This window comes from Macrobrachium rosenbergii, chromosome 17 (assembly GCF_040412425.1).
Source record: "Macrobrachium rosenbergii isolate ZJJX-2024 chromosome 17, ASM4041242v1, whole genome shotgun sequence".
In the NCBI taxonomy this organism is placed as follows: Eukaryota; Metazoa; Arthropoda; class Malacostraca; order Decapoda; family Palaemonidae; genus Macrobrachium; species Macrobrachium rosenbergii.
The window spans coordinates 40,336,772-40,358,525 of NC_089757.1; the positions used below are offsets into that span (position 1 = coordinate 40,336,772).

The 21,754-nt window shown below is 33.1% G+C and overlaps 1 protein-coding gene across 15 annotated transcripts in view; it reads left to right on the plus strand.

The window, feature by feature from the left end:
* Fit1 (Fermitin 1) overlaps positions 1 to 21,754 on the plus strand; it is a 261,078-nt gene that overhangs the window by 166,948 nt on the left and 72,376 nt on the right. For all 15 annotated transcript variants that reach the window (XM_067119924.1, XM_067119918.1, XM_067119929.1 and 12 more), the window contains exon 4: positions 19,904 to 20,139. In XM_067119924.1, coding sequence (XP_066976025.1) covers positions 19,904 to 20,139 — 236 coding nt within the window. The remainder of the gene's footprint in view (positions 1 to 19,903; positions 20,140 to 21,754) is intronic.

Genomic DNA, 21,754 nt, shown 5'->3' on the forward strand with positions numbered 1-21,754 from the left:
GTTGAAGAAAGAACAAGTTAAACCAAAGACAAAGGATATGAAGAAAGAACAAAACAGTTAAACCAAAGACAAAGGATAATGAAGAAAGAACAAAAACAGTTAAACTAATGACAAAGGATATGAAGAAAGAACAAAAGCAGTTAAACCAAAGACAAAGGATATGAAGAAAGAACAAAAACAGTTAAATCAAAGACAAAGGATATGAAGAAAAGAACAAAAAACAGTTAAAAACCAAAGACAAAGGATATGAAGAAAGAACAAAAGCAGTTAAACCAAAGACAAAGGATATGAAGAAAGAACAAAAAGAACAAAAACAGTTAAACCAAAGACAAAGGATATGAAAGAACAAAAAGAACAAAAACAAGATTAAACCAAAGACAAAGGATATGAAGAAAAGAACAAAACAGTTAAACCAAAGACAAGATAATGAAGAAAGAACAAAACAGTTAAACCAAAGACAAAAGGATGAAGAAGAACAAAACAGTTAAACCAAAGACAAAGGATGAAGAGAAAAGACAAACAGTTAAACCAAAGACAAAAGGATAAGAAGAAAGAAAAAAGCAGTTAAACAAAAAAGACAAAGGATATGAAGAAAGAACAAAACAGTTAAAGTAAAAGACAAAATGATTAAGACAAAACAGTTAAAACCAAAGACAAAGGATATGAAGAAAGAACAAACAGTTAAACCAAAGACAAAGGATATGAAGAAAGAACAAAGCAGTTAAACCAAAGACAAGGATATGAAGAAAAAGAACAAAACAGTTAAACCAAAGACAAAGGAATGATTAGATATAAACCAAAGACAAAGGATATGAAGAAAAGAACAAAAACAAAAAGACAAGGATGAAGAAAGAACAAAAGCAGTTAAACCAAAGACAAAGGATATGAAGAAAGAACAAAAGCAGTTAAACCAAAGACAAAGGATATGAAGAAAGAACAAAACAGTTAAACCAAAACAAAGGATGTGAAGAAAGAACAAAACAGTTAAACCAAAGACAAAAGGATATGAAGAAACAGTTAAACCAAAAAGACAAAGGATATGAAGAAAGAACAAAAACAGTTAAACCAAAGACAAAGGATATGAAGAAAGAACAAAAGCAGTTAAACCAAAGACAAAGGATATGAAGAAGTTAAACCAAAGACAAAAGAAAGAACAGTTAAACCAAAGACAAAGAAAAGAACAAAACAGTTAAACCAAAGACAAAGGATATGAAGAAAGAACAAAACAGTTAAACCAAAGACAAAGGATATGAAGAAAGAACAAAAAATGAAAAAGAAAAACCAAAGACAAAGGATATGAAGAAAGAACAAAACAGTTAAACCAAAGACAAAGGATATGAAGAAAGAACAAAAACAGTTAAACCAAAGACAAAGGATATGAAGAAAGAACAAAAGCAGTTAAACCAAAGACAAAGGATATGAAGAAAGAACAAAACAAAAACAAAGAACAACAAAGACAAAGAGATTAAAAAAACCAAAGACAAAGGATATGAAGAAAGAACAAAAGCAGTTAAACAAAAGACAAAGGATATGAAGAAAGAACAAAAAACAGTTAAAACAAAGACAAAGGATATGAAGAAAGAACAAAACAGTTAAACCAAAGACAAAGGATATGAAGAAAGAACAAAACAGTTAAACCAAAGACAAAGGATATGAAGAAAGAACAAAAACAGTTAAACCAAAGACAAAGGATATGAAGAAAGAACAAAAACAGTTAAACCAAAGACAAAGGATATGAAGAAAGAAAAGAACAAAAACAGTTAAAGCAAAGACAAAGGATATGAAGAAAGAACAAAAACAGTTAAACCAAAGACAAAGGATATGAAGAAAGAACAAAAACAGTTAAACCAAAGACAAAGGATATGAAGAAAGAACAAAAACAGTTAAACCAAAAGACAAAGGATATGAAGAAAGAACAAAACAGTTAAACCAAAGACAAAGGATATGAAGAAAGAACAAAAACAGTTAAACCAAAGACAAAGGATATGAAGAAAGAACAAAAACAGTTAAACCAAAGACAAAGGATATGAAGAAAGAACAAAAACAGTTAAACCAAAGACAAAGGATATGAAGAAAGAACAAAAACAGTTAAACCAAAAGACAAAGGATATGAAGAAAGAACAAAACAGTTAAACCAAAGACAAAGGATATGAAGAAGAACAAAACAGTTAAACCAAAGACAAAGGATATGAAGAAAGAACAAAAGCAGTTAAACCAAAGACAAAGGATATGAAGAAAGAACAAAACAGTTAAACCAAAGACAAAGGATATGAAGAAAGAACAAAAACAGTTAAACCAAAGACAAAGGATATGAAGAAGAACAAAAACAGTTAAACCAAAGACAAAGGATATGAAGAAAGAACAAAAACAGTTAAACCAAAGACAAAGGATATGAAGAAGAACAAAAGCAGTTAAACCAAAGACAAAGGATATGAAGAAAGAACAAAAACAGTTAAACCAAAGACAAAGGATATGAATAAAGAACAAAAACCGTTAAACCAAAGACCGGATATGAAGAAAGAACAAAAGCAGTTAAACCAAAGACAAAGGATATGAAGAAAGAACAAAAACAGTTAAACCAAAGACAAAGGATATGAAGAAAGAACAAAAAAGAACAAAGACAGTTAAACCAGTTAAAAAGACAAAGGATATGAAGAAAGAACAAAAACAGTTAAACCAAAGACAAAGGGATGAAGAAAGAAAAAAACAAAAGCAAAGTTGAAGAAAAACAGTTAAAAGACAAAGGATATGAAGAAAGAACAAAAGCAGTTAAACCAAAGACAAAGGATATGAAGAAAGAACAAAAGCAGTTAAACCAAAGACAAAGGATATGAAGAAAGAACAAAAACAGTTAAACCAAAGACAAAGGATATGAACAAAAAGAACAAAAACAGTTAAACCAAAGACAAAGGATATGAAGAAAGAACAAAAACAGTTAAACCAAAGACAAAGGATATGAAGAAAGAACAAAAACAGTTAAACCAAAGACAAAGGATATGAAGAAAGAACAAAACAGTTAAACCAAAGACAAAGGATATGAAGAAAGAACAAAACAGTTAAACCAAAGACAAAGGATATGAAGAAAGAACAAAAGCAGTTAAACCAAAGACAAAGGATATGAAGAAAGAACAAAACAGTTAAACCAAAGACAAAGGATATGAAGAAAGAACAAAAAAGAAAACCAAAGACAAAGGATTGAAGAAAAACAAAAACAGTTAAACCAAAGACAAAGGATATGAAGAAAACAAAAACAGTTAAACCAAAGACAAAGGATATGAAGAAAACAAAAACAGTTAAACCAAAGACAAAGGATATGAAGAAAGAACAATAACAGTTAAACCAAAGACAAAGGATATGAAGAAAGAACAAAACAGTTAAACCAAAAAGACAAAGGATATGAAGAAAAACAAAACAGTTAAACCACAAAGGATATGAAGAAAAAAACAGTTAAACCAAAGACAAAGGATATGAAGAAAGAACAAAACAGTTAAACCAAAGACAAAGGATATGAAGAAAGAACAAAAGCAGTTAAACCAAAGACAAAGGATATGAAGAAAGAACAAAAGCAGTTAAACCAAAGACAAAGGATATGAAGAAAGAACAAAAGCAGTTAAACCAAAGACAAAGGATATGAAGAAAGAACAAAAGCAGTTAAACCAAAGACAAAGGATATGAAGAAAGAACAAAACAGTTAAACCAAAGACAAAGGATATGAAGAAAGAACAAAACAGTTAAACCAAAGACAAAGGATATGAAGAAAGAACAAAAAAGTTAAACCAAAGACAAAGGATATGAAGAAAGAACAAAAACAGTTAAACCAAAGACAAAGGATATGAAGAAAGAACAAAAGCAGTTAAACCAAAGACAAAGGATATGAAGAAAGAACAAAAACAGTTAAACCAAAGACAAAGGATTTTTGACAAAGGAAAATCTATTTCTGAGGTATTGTGTCACCCGTGAAATCCCATTAAAGCACGAATTTCTAGGTATAACAATGCTAGATAGGCTATACCAGAGAAAAAGAGCTTTCAGGAAAGCTGGGGTTATTACTCCCAGTCGAGCCGCCTTAGAAGGCCGGTATAAAGAAGGGTGAGTGAAATACCACTACCACGGAAACTCACTGAAAGATCTCTCCCTACCAAAATTCGAACAGAGCGGTGAGCCGTTACAGCCTCCCGTGACTTCAACACCTGCCAGGACGAGCACACCAGCGCCACCTACTCATTCCATGCTACACTAACCCTGGTGACTTGGCATGTGCAAGTAGGGAGTGTGGAGTACTAGGTTATCCAGGGAGGGTCACTGGTGATTACTGAACAAAACAGTTAAACCAAAGACAAAGGATATGAAGAACAAAAAAAACCAAAAACTGAGTTAAACCAAAGACAAAGGTGAAATAGTAACAGAGAATCAGTTAAACCAAAGAAAAAAGGGGGTAAACCAAAATCTGAAGATAAAAGAACAAAACAGTTAAACCAAAGACAAAAGGATATGAAGAAAGAACAAAAGCAGTTCCAAAGACAAGGATATGAAGAAAGAACAAAAGCAGTTCAATCAAGACACATGAAGAAAGAACAAAAACTAGTTAAACCAAAAGACAAAGGATATGACGGGGAACAAAGGCAGTTAAATCAAAGACAAAGGATTACAGTTTAAGCTAGAAACAAAACAGTTAAACCAAAGACAAAGGATATGAAGAAAAATACAAAACAGTTAAACCAAGACATAGGATATGAAGAAAGAACAAACAGTTAAACCAAAGACAAAAGGGCTGAAGAAAAGAACACAGTTAAACCAAAGACAAAAGGATATGAAGAAAAGAACAAATACAGTTCAATCAAAGACAAAGGGTGAAGAAAGAACAAAAGTTAAACCAAGACAAAGGATATGAAGAAAAACCGTCCAGTTACCAAAAGACATAGGATATGAAGAAAAACAAAAGCATAAACCAAAGACAAAGGATATGAAAGAAAGAACAAAAGAGTTAAACCAAAGACAAAGGATATGAAGAAAGAACCAGTTCAAAAAAGACAAAGGATATGAAGAAAGAACAATACAGTTAAACCAAAGACAAAGGATATGAAAATAACAAAAACAGTTAAACCAGACAGTGAGGCATAATCAAGAGAAAAGAACAAAGCATACACCAAAGACAATGGATAGAAATAACAAAAACCAAAGACAAAGGATATGAAGAAATAACAAAAGCAGTTAAAACCAAAGAGACAAAGGATATGAAGAAAAATAACAAAAGCAGTTAAACCAAAGACAAAGGATATGAAGAAATAACAAAAACAGTTAGTTAAGGTGGGACAAAAACAGTTAAGCCAAAGACAATGGATATGAAGAAAGAACAAGGGAAGTTAAACCAAGACAAGGATATGAAGAAAGAACAAAGCAGTTTAAAAGACAAAGGATATGAAGAAAGAACAAAAGCAGTTAAACTAAAAGACAAAGGATATGAAGAAAGAACAAAAACAGTTAAACCAAAGACAAAGGATATGAAGAAAGAACAAAAACAGTTAAACCAAAGACAAAGGATACTTGAAGAATGAACAAAACAGTTAAACCAAAGACAAAGGATATGAAGAATGACAAAACAGTTAATTTGTTGTCTTATAGGATATGAAGAAAAGAACAAAACAGTTAAACCAAAAGACAAAAGGATATGAAGAAGAACAAAAACAGGACAAAGAACAAAGTAGTTAAACCAAAGACAAAGGATATGAAGAAGAACAAAAACAGTTAAACCAAAAGAAAAGGATATGATTTAAGAACAAAACAGTTAAACCAAAGACAAAGGATGAAGAAAGAGTTCAATCAAAGACAAGGATATGAAGAAAGAACAAAACAGTTAAACCAAAGACAAAGGATATGAAGAAAAAGAATAAAACAGTTAAACCAAGGACATAGGATATGAAGAAAGAACAAAACAGTTAAACCAAAGACAAAGGATATGAAGAAAAGAACAAAAACCAATTTTGCAAAGACAAAAGGATATGAAGAAAGAACAAAAGCAGTTCAATCAAAGACAAAGGATATGAAGAAAGAACAAAGCAGTTAAACCAAAGACCAAAGGATATGAAGAAGAACCAAAAACAGTTAGAGCCAAAAGACATAGGATATGAAGAAAGAACAAAACAGTTAAACCAAAGACAGGATATGAAGAAAGAAAGAACAAAACAGTTAAAACCAAAGACAAAGGATATGAAGAAAGAACAAAACAGTTACACCAAAGACAAAGGATATATGAAGAAAGAGCAAAAACAGTTACACAAAGACAAAGGATATGAAGAAGAACAAAAACAGTTACACAAGGAATATACAAAGGATGTGAAGAGAAAAGAACAAAGCAGTTACACCAAAGACAAAGGATATGAAGAAGAACAAAAGCTTAGTTACACCAAAGACAAAGGATAGAAGAAAGTTAAACAAAAACAAAGGATATAAACCAATTAAACCAGACAAAGGATATGAAGAAAGAACAAAAACAGTTAAACCAAAGACAAAGGATATGAAGAAAAAGAACAAAAACAGTTAAACCAAAAAAGAGACAAAGGATATGAAAGAAAACAAACAGTTACACAAGAGACAAAAGGATATGAAGAAAGAACAAAAGCAGTTACACCAAACCAAAAGACAAGGAGCCAATGACAAAGAAATGAAGAACAAAACAGTTAGTTAAACCAAGACAAGGATATGAAGAAAGAACAAAAGCAGTTAAACCAAAAGACAAAGGATATGAAGAAAGAACAAGCAGTTAAATAAAAGACAAAGGATATGAAGAAAGAACAAAAACAGTTAAACCAAAGACAAAGGATATGAGAAGAACAAAAACAGTTAAACCAAAGACAAAGGATATGAAGAAAGAACAAGACAAAACAGTTAAACCAAGACAAAGGATATGAAGAAAGAACAACAGTTAAACCAAAGACAAAAGGATATGAAGAAAAGAACAAAAGCAGTTAAACCAAAGACAAAGGGATATGAAGAAAAGAACAAAAACAGTTAAACCAAAGACAAAGGATGAAGAAAGAACAAAAGTTAAACCAAGACAAAGGATATGAAGAAATAACAAAAACAGTTAAACCAAAAGACAAAGGATATGAAGAAAGAACAAAAGCAGTTAAACCAAAGACAGGATGAAGAAAGAACAAAAGCAGTTAAACCAAAGACAAAAGGATATGAAGAAAGAACAAAAGCAGTTAAAACCAAAAAAGACAAAGGATATGAAGAAAGAACAAAAGTTAAACCAAACACAAAGGATATGAAGAAATAACAAAAACAGTTAAACCAAAGACAAAAGGATGAAGAAATAACAAAAACAGTTAAACCAAAACCAAAAGGATATGGAAAGAAATAACAAAGCAGTTGGAAAGAAGAACAAAACCAGTTAAAAGACAAAGGATATGAAGAAATAACAAAAGCAGTTAAAACCAAAAAGACAAAGGATATGAAGAAATAACAAAAGCAGTTAAACCAAAGACAAAGGAGTATGAAGAAATAACAAAACAGTTAAACCAAAGACAAGAGATATGAAGAAGAACAAAAACAGTTAAACCAAAGACAAGGATATGAAGAAAGAACAAAAACAGTTAAACCAAGACAAAGGATATGAAGAAAGAACAAAAGCAGTTAAACCAAAGACAAAGGATATGAAGAAAGAACAAAACAGTTAAACCAAAGACAAAGGATATGAAGAACAAAAACAGTTAAAACCAAAAACAAACAAAACAGTTAAACCAAAGACAAAGGATATGAAGAAAGAACAAAAACAGTTAAACCAAAGACATAGGATATGAAGAAAAAGAACAAAACAGTTAAACCAAAGACAAAAGGATATGAAAGAAAACAAAAACAGTTACACCAAAGACAAAAGGATATGAAGAAAGAACAAAAGCAGTTCAATCAAAAGACAAGGATATGAAGAAAGAACAAAACAGTTAAAGCAAGACAAAAGATATGAAGAAAGAACAAAAACAGTTCAATCAAAAGACAAAGGATATGAAGAAAGCAAAAACAGTTAAACCAAAGACAAAGGATATGAAGAAAGACAAAACAGTTAAACCAAAGACATAGGATATGAAGAAAAACAAAACAGTTAAACCAAAGACAAAGGATATGAAGAAAGAACAACAAAACAGTTAAACAAAGACAAAAGGATATGAAGAAAGAACAAGCAGTTAAACCAAAGACAAAAGGATATGAAGAAGAACAAAAGCAGTTAAACCAAAGACAAAGGATATGAAGAAAAGAACAAAAACAGTTAAACCAAAGACAAAGGATATGAAGAAAGAACAAAAGTTAAACCAAGACAAAGGATATGAAAGAAATAACAAAAGCAGTTAAACCAAAAGACAAAGGATATGAAGAAAGAACAAAAGCAGTTAACCAAAGACAAAGGATATGAAGAAAGAACAAAACAGTTAAACAAAGACAAAGGATATGAAGAAAGAACAAAAACAGTTAAACAAAATAGACAAAGGATATGAAGAAAAGAACAAAGCAGTTAAACCAAAGACAAAGGATATGAAGAATAACAAAAGCAGTTACACCAAAGACAAAAGGATAGGAAAATAACAAAAACAAGTTAAACCAAAAAGACAAAGGATATGAAGAAATAACAAAGCAGTTTAAACCAAAGACAAAGGATATGAAGAAATAACAAAAGCAGTTAAAACCAAAAAGACAAAGGATATGAAGAAATAACAAAAGCAGTTAAACCAAAGACAAAAGGAGTATGAACAAAAACAGTTAACAAAAGCAGTTAAGACCAAAACAGAGCCAAAGACAAAGATGATGAAGAAGAACAAAAACAGTTAAACCAAAGACAAGGATATGAAGAAAGAACAAAAGCAGTTAAACCAAGACAAAGGATATGAAGAAAGAACAAAAGCAGTTAAATAAAAGACAAAGGATATGAAGAAAGAACAAAAACAGTTAAACCAAAGACAAAGGATATGAAGAAAACAAAAACAGTTAAACCAAAGACAAAGGATACTTGAAAGAAAGAACAAAACAGTTAAACCAAAGACAAAGGATATGAAGAAAGAACAAAACAGTTAAACCAAGACAAAGGATATGAAGAAAGAACAAAACAGTTGAAGAAAAGAACAAAACAGTTAAACCAAAAGACAAAAGGATATGAAGAAGGACAAAAACAGTTAAACCAAAGACAAAGGATATGAAGAAAGAACAAAAGTAGTTAAACCAAAAGACAAAGGATATGAAGAAGAACAAAAACAGTTAAACCAAAGACAAAGGATATGAAGAAGAACAAAACAGTTAAACCAAAGACAAGGATATGAAGAAGAACAAAAACAGTTAAACCAAAGACAAAGGATATGAAAGAACAAAGCAGTTAAACCAAAGACAAAAGGATACTTAGAAGAAAGAACAAAAGCAGTTAAACCAAAGACAAAGGATATGAAGAAAGAACAAAAGCAGTTAAACCAAAGACAAAGGATATGAAGAAAGAACAAAAACAGTTAAACCAGACAAAAGGATGAAGAAGAACAAAAAACAGTTAAACCAAAGACAAAAGGATATGAAGAAAGAACAAAACAGTTAAACCAAAGACAAGGATATGAAGAAAGAACAAAAGCGGTTAAACCAGACAAAGGATATGAAGAAAGAACAAAAACAGTTAAACCAAAGACAAAGGATATGAAAGAAAGAACAAAAACAGTTAAACCAAAGACAAAGGATATGAAGAAAGAACAAAACAGTTAAACCAAAGACAAGGATATGAAGAAAGAACAAAACAGTTAAACCAAAGACAAAGGATATGAAGAAAAAAACAGTTAAACCAAAGACAAAAGGATATGAAAGAAAAGAACAAAAGCAGTTAAAACCAAAGACAAAGGATATGAAGAAAAGAACAAAACAGTTAAACCAAAGACAAAGGATATGAAGAAAGAACAAAACAGTTAAACCAAAGACAAAGAAAGAATTAAAAACAGTTACCAATGACAAAGGATATGAAGAAAGAACAAAAGCAGTTAAACCAAAGACAAAGGATATGAAGAAAAAGAACAAAACAGTTAAACCAAAAGACAAAGGATATGAAGAAAGAACAAAACAGTTAAACCAACGACAAAGGATATGAAGAAAGAACAAAAGCAGTTAAACCAAAGACAAAGGATATGAAGAAAGAACAAAAACAGTTAAACCAAAGACAAGGATATGAAGAAAGAACAAAAACAGTTAAAACCAAAAAGACAAAAGGATATGAAGAAAGAACAAAACAGTTAAACCAGACAAAGGATATGAAGAAGAACAAAAAAAGAACAAAAACAGTTAAACCAAAGACAAAGGATATGAAGAAAGAACAAAACAGTTAAGGCAAAGACAAAAACCAAAAGCAGTTAAAAAACAAAGGATATGAAGAAAGAACAAAACAGTTAAATGAATAAAGAACAAAAAGACAAAGGATATGAAGAAAGAACAAAACAGTTAAACCAAAGACAAAGGATATGAAGAAAGAACAAAAAAACAGTTAAACCAAAGACAAAGGATAGTTGAAGAAAAGAACAAAAACAGGATTAAACCAAAGACAAAGGATATGAAGAAAGAACAAAAACAGTTAAAACCAAAGACAAAGGATATGAAGAAAGAAAACAAAACCAGTTAAACCAAAAGAAGGATATGAAGAAAGAACAAAACAGTTAAACCAAAAGACAAAGGATATGAAGAAAGAACAAAAACAGTTAAACCAAAGACAAAGGATATGAAGAAAACAAAACAGTTAAACCAAAGACAAAGGATATGAAGAAAGAACAAAACAGTTAAATCAAAGACAAAGGATATGAAGAAAGAACAAAACAGTTAAACCAAAGACAAAGGATATGAAGAAAGAACAAAAACAGTTAAACCAAAGACAAAGGATATGAAGAAAGAACAAAAGCAGTTATGAAGAAAAGAACAAAAAGCAGTTAAACCAAAGACAAAGGATATGAAGAAAGAACAAAACAGTTAAACCAAAGACAAAGGATATGAAGAAAGAACAAAAGCAGTTAAACCAAAGACAAAGGATATGAAGAAAGAACAAAAGCAGTTAAAGACCAAAGACAAAGAAAGGATATGAAGAAAGAACAAAAGCAGTTAAACCAAAGACAAAGGATATGAAGAAAGAACAAAAACAAAAAGACAGATTAAACCAGTTAAACCAAAAGACAAAGGATATGAAGAAAGAACAAAACAGTTAAAACCAAAGACAAAGATATGAAAGAAGAACAAAGCAGACAAAAACAAAGGATGAAGAAAAGTTAAACAAAGACAAAGGATATGACAAAAAGTTAAACCAAAAAGAGGTTGAAGAAAAAACAAAGACAAAGGATATTAAACCAAAGACAAAGGATATGAAGAAAGAACAAAACAGTTAAACCAAAGACAAAGGATATGAAGAAAGAACAAAACAGTTAAACCAAAGACAAAGGATATGAAGAAAGAACAAACAATAAAACCAAAGACAAAGGATATGAAGAAAGAACAAAAACAGTTAAAACAAAGACAAAGGATATGAAGAAAGAACAAAAACAGTTAAACCAAAGACAAAGGATAGTTGAAGAAAGAACAAAAGCAGTTTGAAGAAGAACAAAACAGTTAAACCAAAGACAAAGGATATGAAGAAAGAACAAAAACAGTTAAACCAAAGACAAAGGATATGAAGAAAGAACAAAGTTAAACCAAGACAAGATATGAAAAGAACAAAAACAGTTCAATCAAAGACAAAGGATATGAAGAAAGAACAAAAGCAGTTAAATCAAAGACAAAGGAATCAGTTAAACCAAGACAAAGGATATGAAGAAAGAACAAAACAGTTAAACCAAAGACAAAGGTTGAAGAAAAGAACAAGACAAAGGATATGAAGAAAGAACAAAACAGTTAAACCAAAGACAAAGGATATGAAGAAAGAACAAAAACAGTTAAACCAAAGACAAAGGATATGAAGAAAGAACAAAACAGTAAAGGATATAAACCAAAGACAAAAGGATATGAAGAAAGAACAAAAACAGTTAAACCAAAGACAAAGGATATGAAGAAAGAACAAAAAGTTAAACCAAAGACAAAGGATATGAAGAAAGAACAAAACAGTTAAACCAAAGACAAAGGATATGAAGAACAAAAAGAACAAAAACAGTTAAACCAAAGACAAAGGATATGAAGAAAGAACAAAACAGTTACACCAAAGACAAAGGATATACCCAGTTAAACCAAGACAAAGAAAGAAGAAAAAACAGTTAAACCAAAGACAAAGGATATGAAGAAAGAACAAAAGCAGTTAAACCAAAGACAAAAGGATATGAAGAAAGAACAAAAGCAGTTCAATCAAAGACAAAGGATATGAAGAAAGAACAAAAAGTTCAACAAAACAAAGTTAGAAGAAAGAACAAAAAAGGATCCAAAAAAAACAAAGGATATGAAGAAAGAACAAAACAGTTAAACCAAAGACAAAGGATATGAAGCCAAAAGAACAGTTTAAACCAAAGACAAAGGATATGAAGAAACAGAACAAAACATAACCAAAGACAAAAGATATGAAGAATGGATTAGTTAAACCAAAGACAAAACCAAGAAAGAACAAAAAACAGTTAAAACCAAAGACAAAGGATATGAAGAAATCACAAAATATGGTTGAAGAAAAACCAAAAAGTTAAACCAAAACAAAGGATGCTTGAAAGAACAAAACAAAGAACATTTGAAGAAAGAACAATACAATTAAATGCAAAGACAAAGGATATGAAGAAAGAACAAAACACAAAGAAAAATGAAGAAAGAACAAAAACAGTTAAACCAAAACAAAAGATGGTGAAGAAAGAACAAAACAGTTAAACCAAGACAAAGGATATGAAGAAAGAACAAAAAAATTTTGAAATAAGAAAAAGAAAGACAAAGGATATGAAGACAAAACAGTTAAACCAAGAAAAATGAAGAAAGAACAAAAACAGTTAAACCATCAAAGACAAAGGATATGAAGAAAGAACAAAAACAGTTAAACCAAAGACAAAGGATTGAAGAAAGAACAAAAACAGCAAAGACAAAGGATATGCTACAAAGAAAACAAGAACAAATGTCCTAAAATGAAAGCAAAACCCATGGAAGGAGACATCAAAATCACCAAAAGTAAAACTCAAATGCTATAGAACAGTGATTATGCCAATAGATACATTTCCAATACATGATAACCAAACAATAATAACAAAAAATGGTTTAACAAGCATTATAAGAAATTTTTGAAATATAGAAAAAAAGAAATCCACAGTTAATATGTAAATAAAAACAAGTAAATGTCGAGTAAATTATTTCTTTAACACAAGTAAAACTCAAATGCTATAACAAATTCAACTAGACCTGGAAAATCCCAGGTAATTACAGACCTCGAGAAAATGGTAACTAATGGCATATTCAAGAAAAAAATTTGACTCCCACTCAATTCAGATCACAATGTAACTGATCTCCATTAGATTCTCTATCTAACTTGGAAGACCACATACATAGAGGTTTTGAATGAAAACAAGTTACTGTAGCTGTCTTTTTGACAGTGAAAAGGCAAACAATTCTACACAGAGGTATGCATTATTAAAAACTTTATATAAAAACAGCATCCGTGGGCATTTACATAGGTTTAACCGAAATTTTTTGACAAATTGCAGTTTTCAGGTGAGAATTGATGTTGTTCTGTCCAGAGCATTTCCACTTGAAAATGGTGTTCCACAGGGAAACGTCCTCAGTGGCACACTGTTTACGTTAGCAATAAATAATCAGTAATAATCTACTTACCAGAATAAAAAGTAACCTGTATATGGATCATTTTTACCATATTTTATTCAGAATCTCGCATGAAACATGCAATGCAAATCATTAATAAAAGCATAGTAAAAATAGATGAATGGACTTCATCTGTAGGCTTTAAATTATCAATACATAAGACTCAAGCAGTCATGTTTTATAAAAGTAAAAAGAGCAAGAAAGGTGAAGAAGTTGATTTAAAAGTCAGAAATCATAGCATACCAATTGGCCAAACTGCAAAATTTTTAGGATTAGTATTTGTTACTCACCTAAATTGGAAAGCCCACTTAACATACATGAAAGCAAAATGTAAAAGAGCATTAAATCTAATTAAAAAACTATCGAACACTGCTTGGGGAGCCGATAGACATACCCTTACTGTACTGTATAAAGCAACAGTGCTGTCTATCATTGACTATGGAAGAGAAATATATGGCTCAGTATCAGAAGAATTCAGACAAGTGATTCTCCAACAAAAAAATATTTGAATTAAGAGATGTATTTTTGAAGAATCATTTACCACCTTTCCCAATTAGATCTAGAAGATTGTTTGAGTCACTGGATTTAAATATACAACCACCTCGCTGTCTTGTCTCTTTGTTTCTCTGCTTCACCCTCTTTTATTGCTCTGCTTCCACTGTCTGTTTTTCCTGTGTGTTTCTCCTTATATCACCTGTCTTCTTCGGTGTCAGCCATGACATCACGTTTCTGGCCCTGCCCCATATTCTATGGCACCTCCTCCACTGCTTCATTCCAACTTTTGGAGGTGTGTGGACGTCTTTAGGTCTCTGGCATTGATGGTGTTTGATTGTCCAAATCTTCTGCGCCTACCCCTGAAGTAGGGACTTATCTTCTTGGATTTCCCACTTGAAGGAAAGGGGGTAGGGGTTTTTCCCACGTTTAAGGTTCCCAGATGTTTCCCCTCGAAGACCTGCTGGTTTTCGAAGGCACAGCCAGATGACATCGTCTTCACAGCTCATTAGTTGTGGCTATATTTGCTAGCTCTGATCTTTTTCTATAGACCAAATGAAATCTAATACTGCATCTCCTCTTCGAAAAAATAAGCTGTTATTTCAGTCACATATATAAAAATAATCATTGTAAATAAATGGCAATATGTATGGAATGAGTAACCTGGAAATAATAAATTAAAACAATAAAACCTGGTGTTAGAAAATGGAGTTCATCATATCAGAGAGATAGAAATGCACAAGTAATTCTAACTTGTCTCCGAATAGGCATACTCATCTGCAAGGTGAAAATAATGGTCAAACGTGTTGTGTGAGTACCCAAAGTATGACCGGCAATGACTGTCAACTTTTGGAAATAAATCAATGAGGGAAATTTTATCAGAATCTTCTACAGGTTCAGTAATTCCAGTTTTAATGTTTACACGGGGAACTGAGATTTAATTGATAAAATATAAAAATAAGTAAATAATAAAAATATGAAAACCATTAAGGCATTTAAAGAATTTTAAAACAAGATTTTAAAAGTTACTTAGCTTATTCTGAATTTTATTATACCTTTTTAGTATGTAAATATTGAAATATGAGTAAATGTATTTATTGTGTGTGCGTGTGCTCCAGTATAAGAGGATGTGCCTTTGTGCGGTTTTTAATTTCATTTTCATTCATTCATCACCATACTGAATGACCTATTTGGTCCCAGTGCTTGGCCTCTGGCCTGGACCTGGTATTTCATGCAAATCCTTTGGGCCAGCCCTGTGAGAGCTGATAGTCAGTTCAGTGGTCTGGTTAAACTATTTTAATAATAAAATAATAAGGGCAGTGCCTCCCTTGCCATCTTGTTAAATTCCAGCAGATTCAGTTTCTGTTCATCTTCTGTACTTTAAGTGAAATACACGAGTGTTCTGCAGCAACACTTGGACCTGATGAAGCAGCAACTTATTTGTTCACTTGGTACTCCTCCAGGTGAGGCTGTAATACTTGAGCCTCTGATTAAATTCTTTCTACACCTGTCATGAACTTGATGTACCATTGTATCACACACACAGACATTGCAGGGAAATTAATTGCAGTGATGAGTTGCCTTCCTTCAGTATTTAGCTTGTGGTATGCACACTCCTCAGCTTCCACACCATCAGCATTCATGTTCATACTGGTGAGTTGATTATCCTGCTAACACATCGCCAAGGTGGTAGCCCAGTGTGTTTCTAGGCATTTTGTAACCTGCAAGTACTTGCAGTGACTTGAATGATCATCTCGTGAGCTGCAAAGTGTTCGTAGTGTGTATGCCGTGCTCCAAAAGTTCCTCAGCCAGGGTGACAGAATTACAGAGGTTTTCCTTAACCCACAAGGTGCTGCGCATCGCTATAATTGATGCTGTATATGTTGCGCTAGGACAACGACAATGTTATCAACGCTTTATTTTCAAATACCACGGTAAATTTAGTCCCTCCCCTTAGCTCTGTTTGAGTGACGTCATTCAGCTCGCTCTTGAATGTAAAAGATGCCAGATTTCTCTTAATCATTGGTGTAAAAATAGCAAAATTGTAAATCTTCCGTCAGCCCCGGGGGCGGGACCGGGGAGGCTTTCATATCCTGAAGTTGAGCAACGGTCTTTGTTTAATTTGGAAAATTTGGAGATAATGGTCTTTGATAATGATGCTTATTCATTTTCATCAAATAGTGATATCGAGATAGTTAACCACAATGACAGTGACGATAATAATGTTGGTTTTAAAGTTAGTCTCCATATGACAGTTAACGTATGCACACATGTACACCCATTTAACCAATTAATAACTGTTGTATATTTTTTGTACTTTTATAGGCGTTTCTTGAATAGCTGAAGAGTAATATTGTCATGAACAAATTTGAAATTGTCTCGGAAAATACTGCATGAAGCATTCCAAAACTAAAAAGGGGTTTTTGAAATAATATTTTCTTTCCAAAAATATTAATTTTAAATATCAGTTTTTAAAAGTATTTTATATTTTATTTTTTGTTATTAATCTGTGACACAAGGCGATTACAACCAAAGAGAACTAAGGGGCTCACTCTGCCCACCAAAAAACGACCCTGGAGGAAACAGCAACCAAAACTCCCTCAACCTGATGGATCTCCACGCCGAGGGCAAGGGGATGGAAGCAAAACAAGCCTACTCCACTAAATAACCATCACACATAAACATGGAAACAAAAATGTGCTCAATAGGGTGCGTAGCCTACCTCGGGGCAGCGGTTAGATCTGAGGCTGCCGCTACCACGAGGAGGTAAACAATGAATAAAATAAATTAAACAGAGAGCACCATCGCCAAGAATAAAATAATTAGCCTAATACAGACTAAAAATAATAAGGAACCCAACCTGGTGGGGGTACCAGGACGGGGCATCACCCTCAAAAGGCCGGTAGGCCAATAATATGTAAATTTCGAAAAAGGGGGCCACGCAGGGAACCCGCCAGGAGGAGAACCATGGGGCAAAAATAACATCCATAACGACAAGGAGACAACCCCAACAGAAAAGAACTGATGGGGTCGCTCGTGATCGACATGGCTGGTGGAGGGACGCTGTGGCGTCATAATAAAATCTCAATATTTATAAAAAGACAGAGACCATAACAGCCAAAATATAGAACAAAACCCCACAATAAGATGGTACTTAACTTGGAGATGGTAAAGCTGCTCGATGACATGGCGAAAGATGAAAATAAATCCAAAAAGGGCACGAGCACTCACAAAAGAAAAGGTAGCTATCACGTGCTAGAAAATGGAATGAGGTAGGTGGCGCTGGTGTCGCCGAGCTGGCGTGGTGTTGGGTGTAGGGGCTGTAACGGCTCACCGCTCTGTTCTGGGGGTTTTGATAGGGAGAGATCTTTCGAGTAAGACTCCGTGGTAGTGATCTTTCACTCACCCTTCTGTTATACCGACGTCTTCCTAAAGAAGATGCTCGATCTGGGGTAGTAACCCCAGCTTTCCTGAAAGCTCTTTTTCTCTGGTATATCTAGCATATTATACCTAGAAATTCGTGCTATAATGGAATTTCACCGGCTGACACGGGACTGGACTCAGAAATATTAATTTTAAATATCAGTTTTTAAAAGTATTTTATATTTTATTTTTTGTTATTAATCTGTGACACAAGGCAATTACAACCATGTATACTATTAGGTGGTAAGTTAAAAAAACTGAGCAAGAAAATATCGGATCCATTACTGAAGTTGCAAATGCATAATGTTGCTGTCGTCCTTAAGTGGCATCCCCAGCATCTCTTGGTTAAATCGTGGTATCCTTTATTCTGTATGGTGCCAGAGGTCTTTATTCTGTATGGTGCCAGAGGTCTCAACACAGTATTATGGAGTGTGTGAGACAAACCATGATAAATGTGAAAGTCCAGGATGTATTAACTTTACAGCCTCACATAAGAAATAAAACTTGATTCTATATTTTTCAGGTTTCTTGGGGTTGTAAACGTTTAGGCTAATCTTTCTGCATAAGGAGGCATGCCCCCATCCAAGAAAAGATTTTGCAATACCGTAGTGTATGCAATATCCACCATTTTTCCTGAATGCGCTCCTTGATGGTCTGGACCAACATGGGCTTATCCTTGTTGTCCTTTGACTCTGCCTCTTGATTGAAGAAATGGGGATGTTGGCAGTAAGTGGGACGCTGAATCTAGCGACCAGTAGTCCTGTTCCTGAGGCATACTGCACATCATCGTGAATATATACATCCCCAAGTAGTGTGCAATATCGGTAAAGTTGCATCTGTTCCACAAATACTTGGTCCTCTTCTGCAATTGCACCCTGCGGAAGTGTGCATACATATTTTTTTCACCTACTAATTACTCGAGAAACTTGAGCTTGAGAAACAGCTGGAGGAAACGAAGGGGGTTGGTGGGGATGGCAAATGACGTCCTCAGTGTGGCCCTGAATGGATGGACAAAGTTGGAGTTGGGTCACTTGACCACTTGGGCTCCTTATCCAATGCACTTTATGTACATGCACTGACTGTTCAACCATATATTCATCATTATCATCATCAGCACCAGCTTCACTATCTTCATCACCATCACTTTTACTCACCCCCTTCCCTCTCTTCAACCCCTGATGCAGTCAAATTCCTCAAATAATATGTTTTCTGTACTCATCTTCAGACTCGTCCAATTCATCTTTACTCGTTTCACATTCATTTTCATACTCAAACAAAGCCTCAAGAAGGTTTTTTTTATTTGGGGTCAGATGGCATTTATGACACTCATTAAGTGGTTACATACACTGTATGTATTGTTCACACTTTGAGGTGAAGGCGCCTGTGCTTACCCCACCTTGAGCAATATCACCTTCTTTGAGATTATGTACACTTTCAGGGTTCTTGCCCTTCACACTTTCTTTTTGTGACATGTTCGCTTATAACTGTATTGACCAAAGAATAATCAGTGAAAAAATGTAAAAATTGGAACACAAACAACGGAGATTTAACACTTACCACTCGAGGTAAATGCAGATGCTTACCCTTACGCAAGCATGACAAGGCTGATCAAGGTCACCACCTTGTGGGCTGCTGCATCAGATGTAAGTTCAGTCACTAGCCTTTGTGTGAGTGTCACCTTTCATCACCTCGACATGTGGAAACAAAAGACACTCCTTTTTTTAATGACATCTAAATCCATTATCAGTAAGTATAGGTGTTGGTTTTTATGACATTTAAGTATGTCAGCTGTAAGTCAAAGAGTTAATGTGGCACCATGTCGCTAGCATTGAGCATGATATTATGAATGTAGTATTATAATATTAACTTGACTCAATATTTGCAAAGTTATCCTTCACTTTAATTGCACAGTATGTTTTTTTCTGTAAATCATAATGAAAATGGATAATTTTTATTTGTAATATACCATCTTTCCTTTATTGAGAATTGAATGCATCTTAGTTTTATATAGTGCAAAGTTAGTGTTAATTTTATATGCTGGGTAATGAGAATTCTGTTGATGCATTGTTTTGAGGTGTAAATCATCAGTGTGAAAAATTTACAATTTTTTCTAAAGTTTTTGATTATTGAAAGGGCTATTGAAAAAAATTATATACTGTACATTATAAACTAAACATACATCGGAGTGAATCCTAAGGGCTGCTGTATGTAATTTTAGGTATTCGGTATCCAGAGGAATTATCATTTTGTAAACCAATCACTTCAGAAGACCTGAAATACAATTACTCAGAAAAACAAGTCAAGAAGAAGTCCAGCAGTACAAAGAATGGCATTCCTGCTGACACAAATTCATTCATCGCCAACAAGAGCCACAACTCCAGTAACGGCTCTTTGGACAGATCTGCAGCATCACATCATTTGCATTCTCCTAATAAGACTCCCATAAGCTCTCCAGTAAGTCGAGAAGCACGGTTGTTATTTTGATTGAACACTTTTGAAGTACAGTATTATCATCAAATAGTTTAACTGGCTCATCAAAGTATATTGTTAACGACTAAGTTAAGCCTTGTATTTTGCCTACATGAAAGAAAATGATTAACCATAATTACCTATCTCATAGAATAATGTGTGGTGTTTATCTTTTTTGTTGTTACATTTTACAAGATTTCTTAGAAGGTTTTCAGCAGTATGTTCTAAATTTTCATAATCTATTCATTACCAGTTGATGAGAATTCATAGTAAGTAATCTTTAGAAAAGTAAAACATGAAAATATCCCCAATACTGACACTAGAAAGAACATTTAAAGGTTCACAGACGAGAGTACCACAGACCATTTTTGAACTAGTATTGCTCATATCATGAGTACAGTACTGTACTAGGTTTTGAGTGATATGTGGGATTACTGAACATCTTGGATGCACTTCAAAAGTGTCATTGATGAAATACAATTAAACCTCTGATATCAGATGTCAAAAAATGGAATGTGTACTTGTACACCATATCTTTTTTTGAGACAGGAGGTAGATAAAAATATCCTGTTACATATAAATTTATTAAAAAATAATGACTTTATTAGTATAAAGATGATTTTATCAGCAGATTCATGAAAGGTAAAATACAGTATCTCATATTGTTAGGTGTATCATTTAGGGGTGGTGAACTGATAAATTTTAATGTTTGGTTCTGTGGGCTTGTCATTTTTTGATAGCGTAGCTGCTGTTTGTCCTCAAAGGAGTTACCCTCTCATGATCCCCCTTGGCTCCATAAGACATACCAACCAATTACAAAGAATTCTCTTATAGTTGGTCTCAGACAGAATAATGCTCGTTGGCACAGTGATAGAATATAAAGGACTCAGGACAGGAGGGCTCTATCTCCTGTCCTAAAATGACTACCGCGGCTCTCTACATCTTACTCGCACAGAGGTGGCAACAGCATAAGTCGGCCATTTCCATTACACTCTGGTCTGTCCAAGAGTTCACTAGTCCCCAGCTTATGCTCTGGAAATCATGCTCAACTATACATGTTTCACTCTTCTTAACACCATCAAGCTAAGTATTTAGTTTTAAGACCCTGTGAAAAGTTTTAGTTTCTTAAAATTTTAACAAGCAGGCTTATATTTGTTTAAAAATTGGGAGCCAGTAGGCATCTTGCAATGTGAGAAGTTAGGAGTAGATCGCTAGGCTACACTGTAATTGCTGTGCTGTTTTTCTTGTTTAACAAAGTAAGAATTAGCATCAAGGCAATAATATTAGACAGTTTTGTTATTGAAACCTAATATGCAATGACCTTTTTAACGTTAATAGATAATTGGAAGTTACCGAAAGGTTAAATCGGGGAGCCTAACTTTCTTGTTTATGAAACATAGACATGATCGTAGTTCCCAATCGTGCTTGACTTATGAGCCTTGGTGTTTACTAAAGGCCAGTATTTCCTTTGTAGTATTTTATAATCAAACTATAAATGGTTTTTATGATATCGACAGTTCCCCAGTTATCCTTAATATTGGGGTTCTTTTCAGTGTTAAAAGAATACATTCATGCAGATCTACTTCCAGTGGGTCTTACC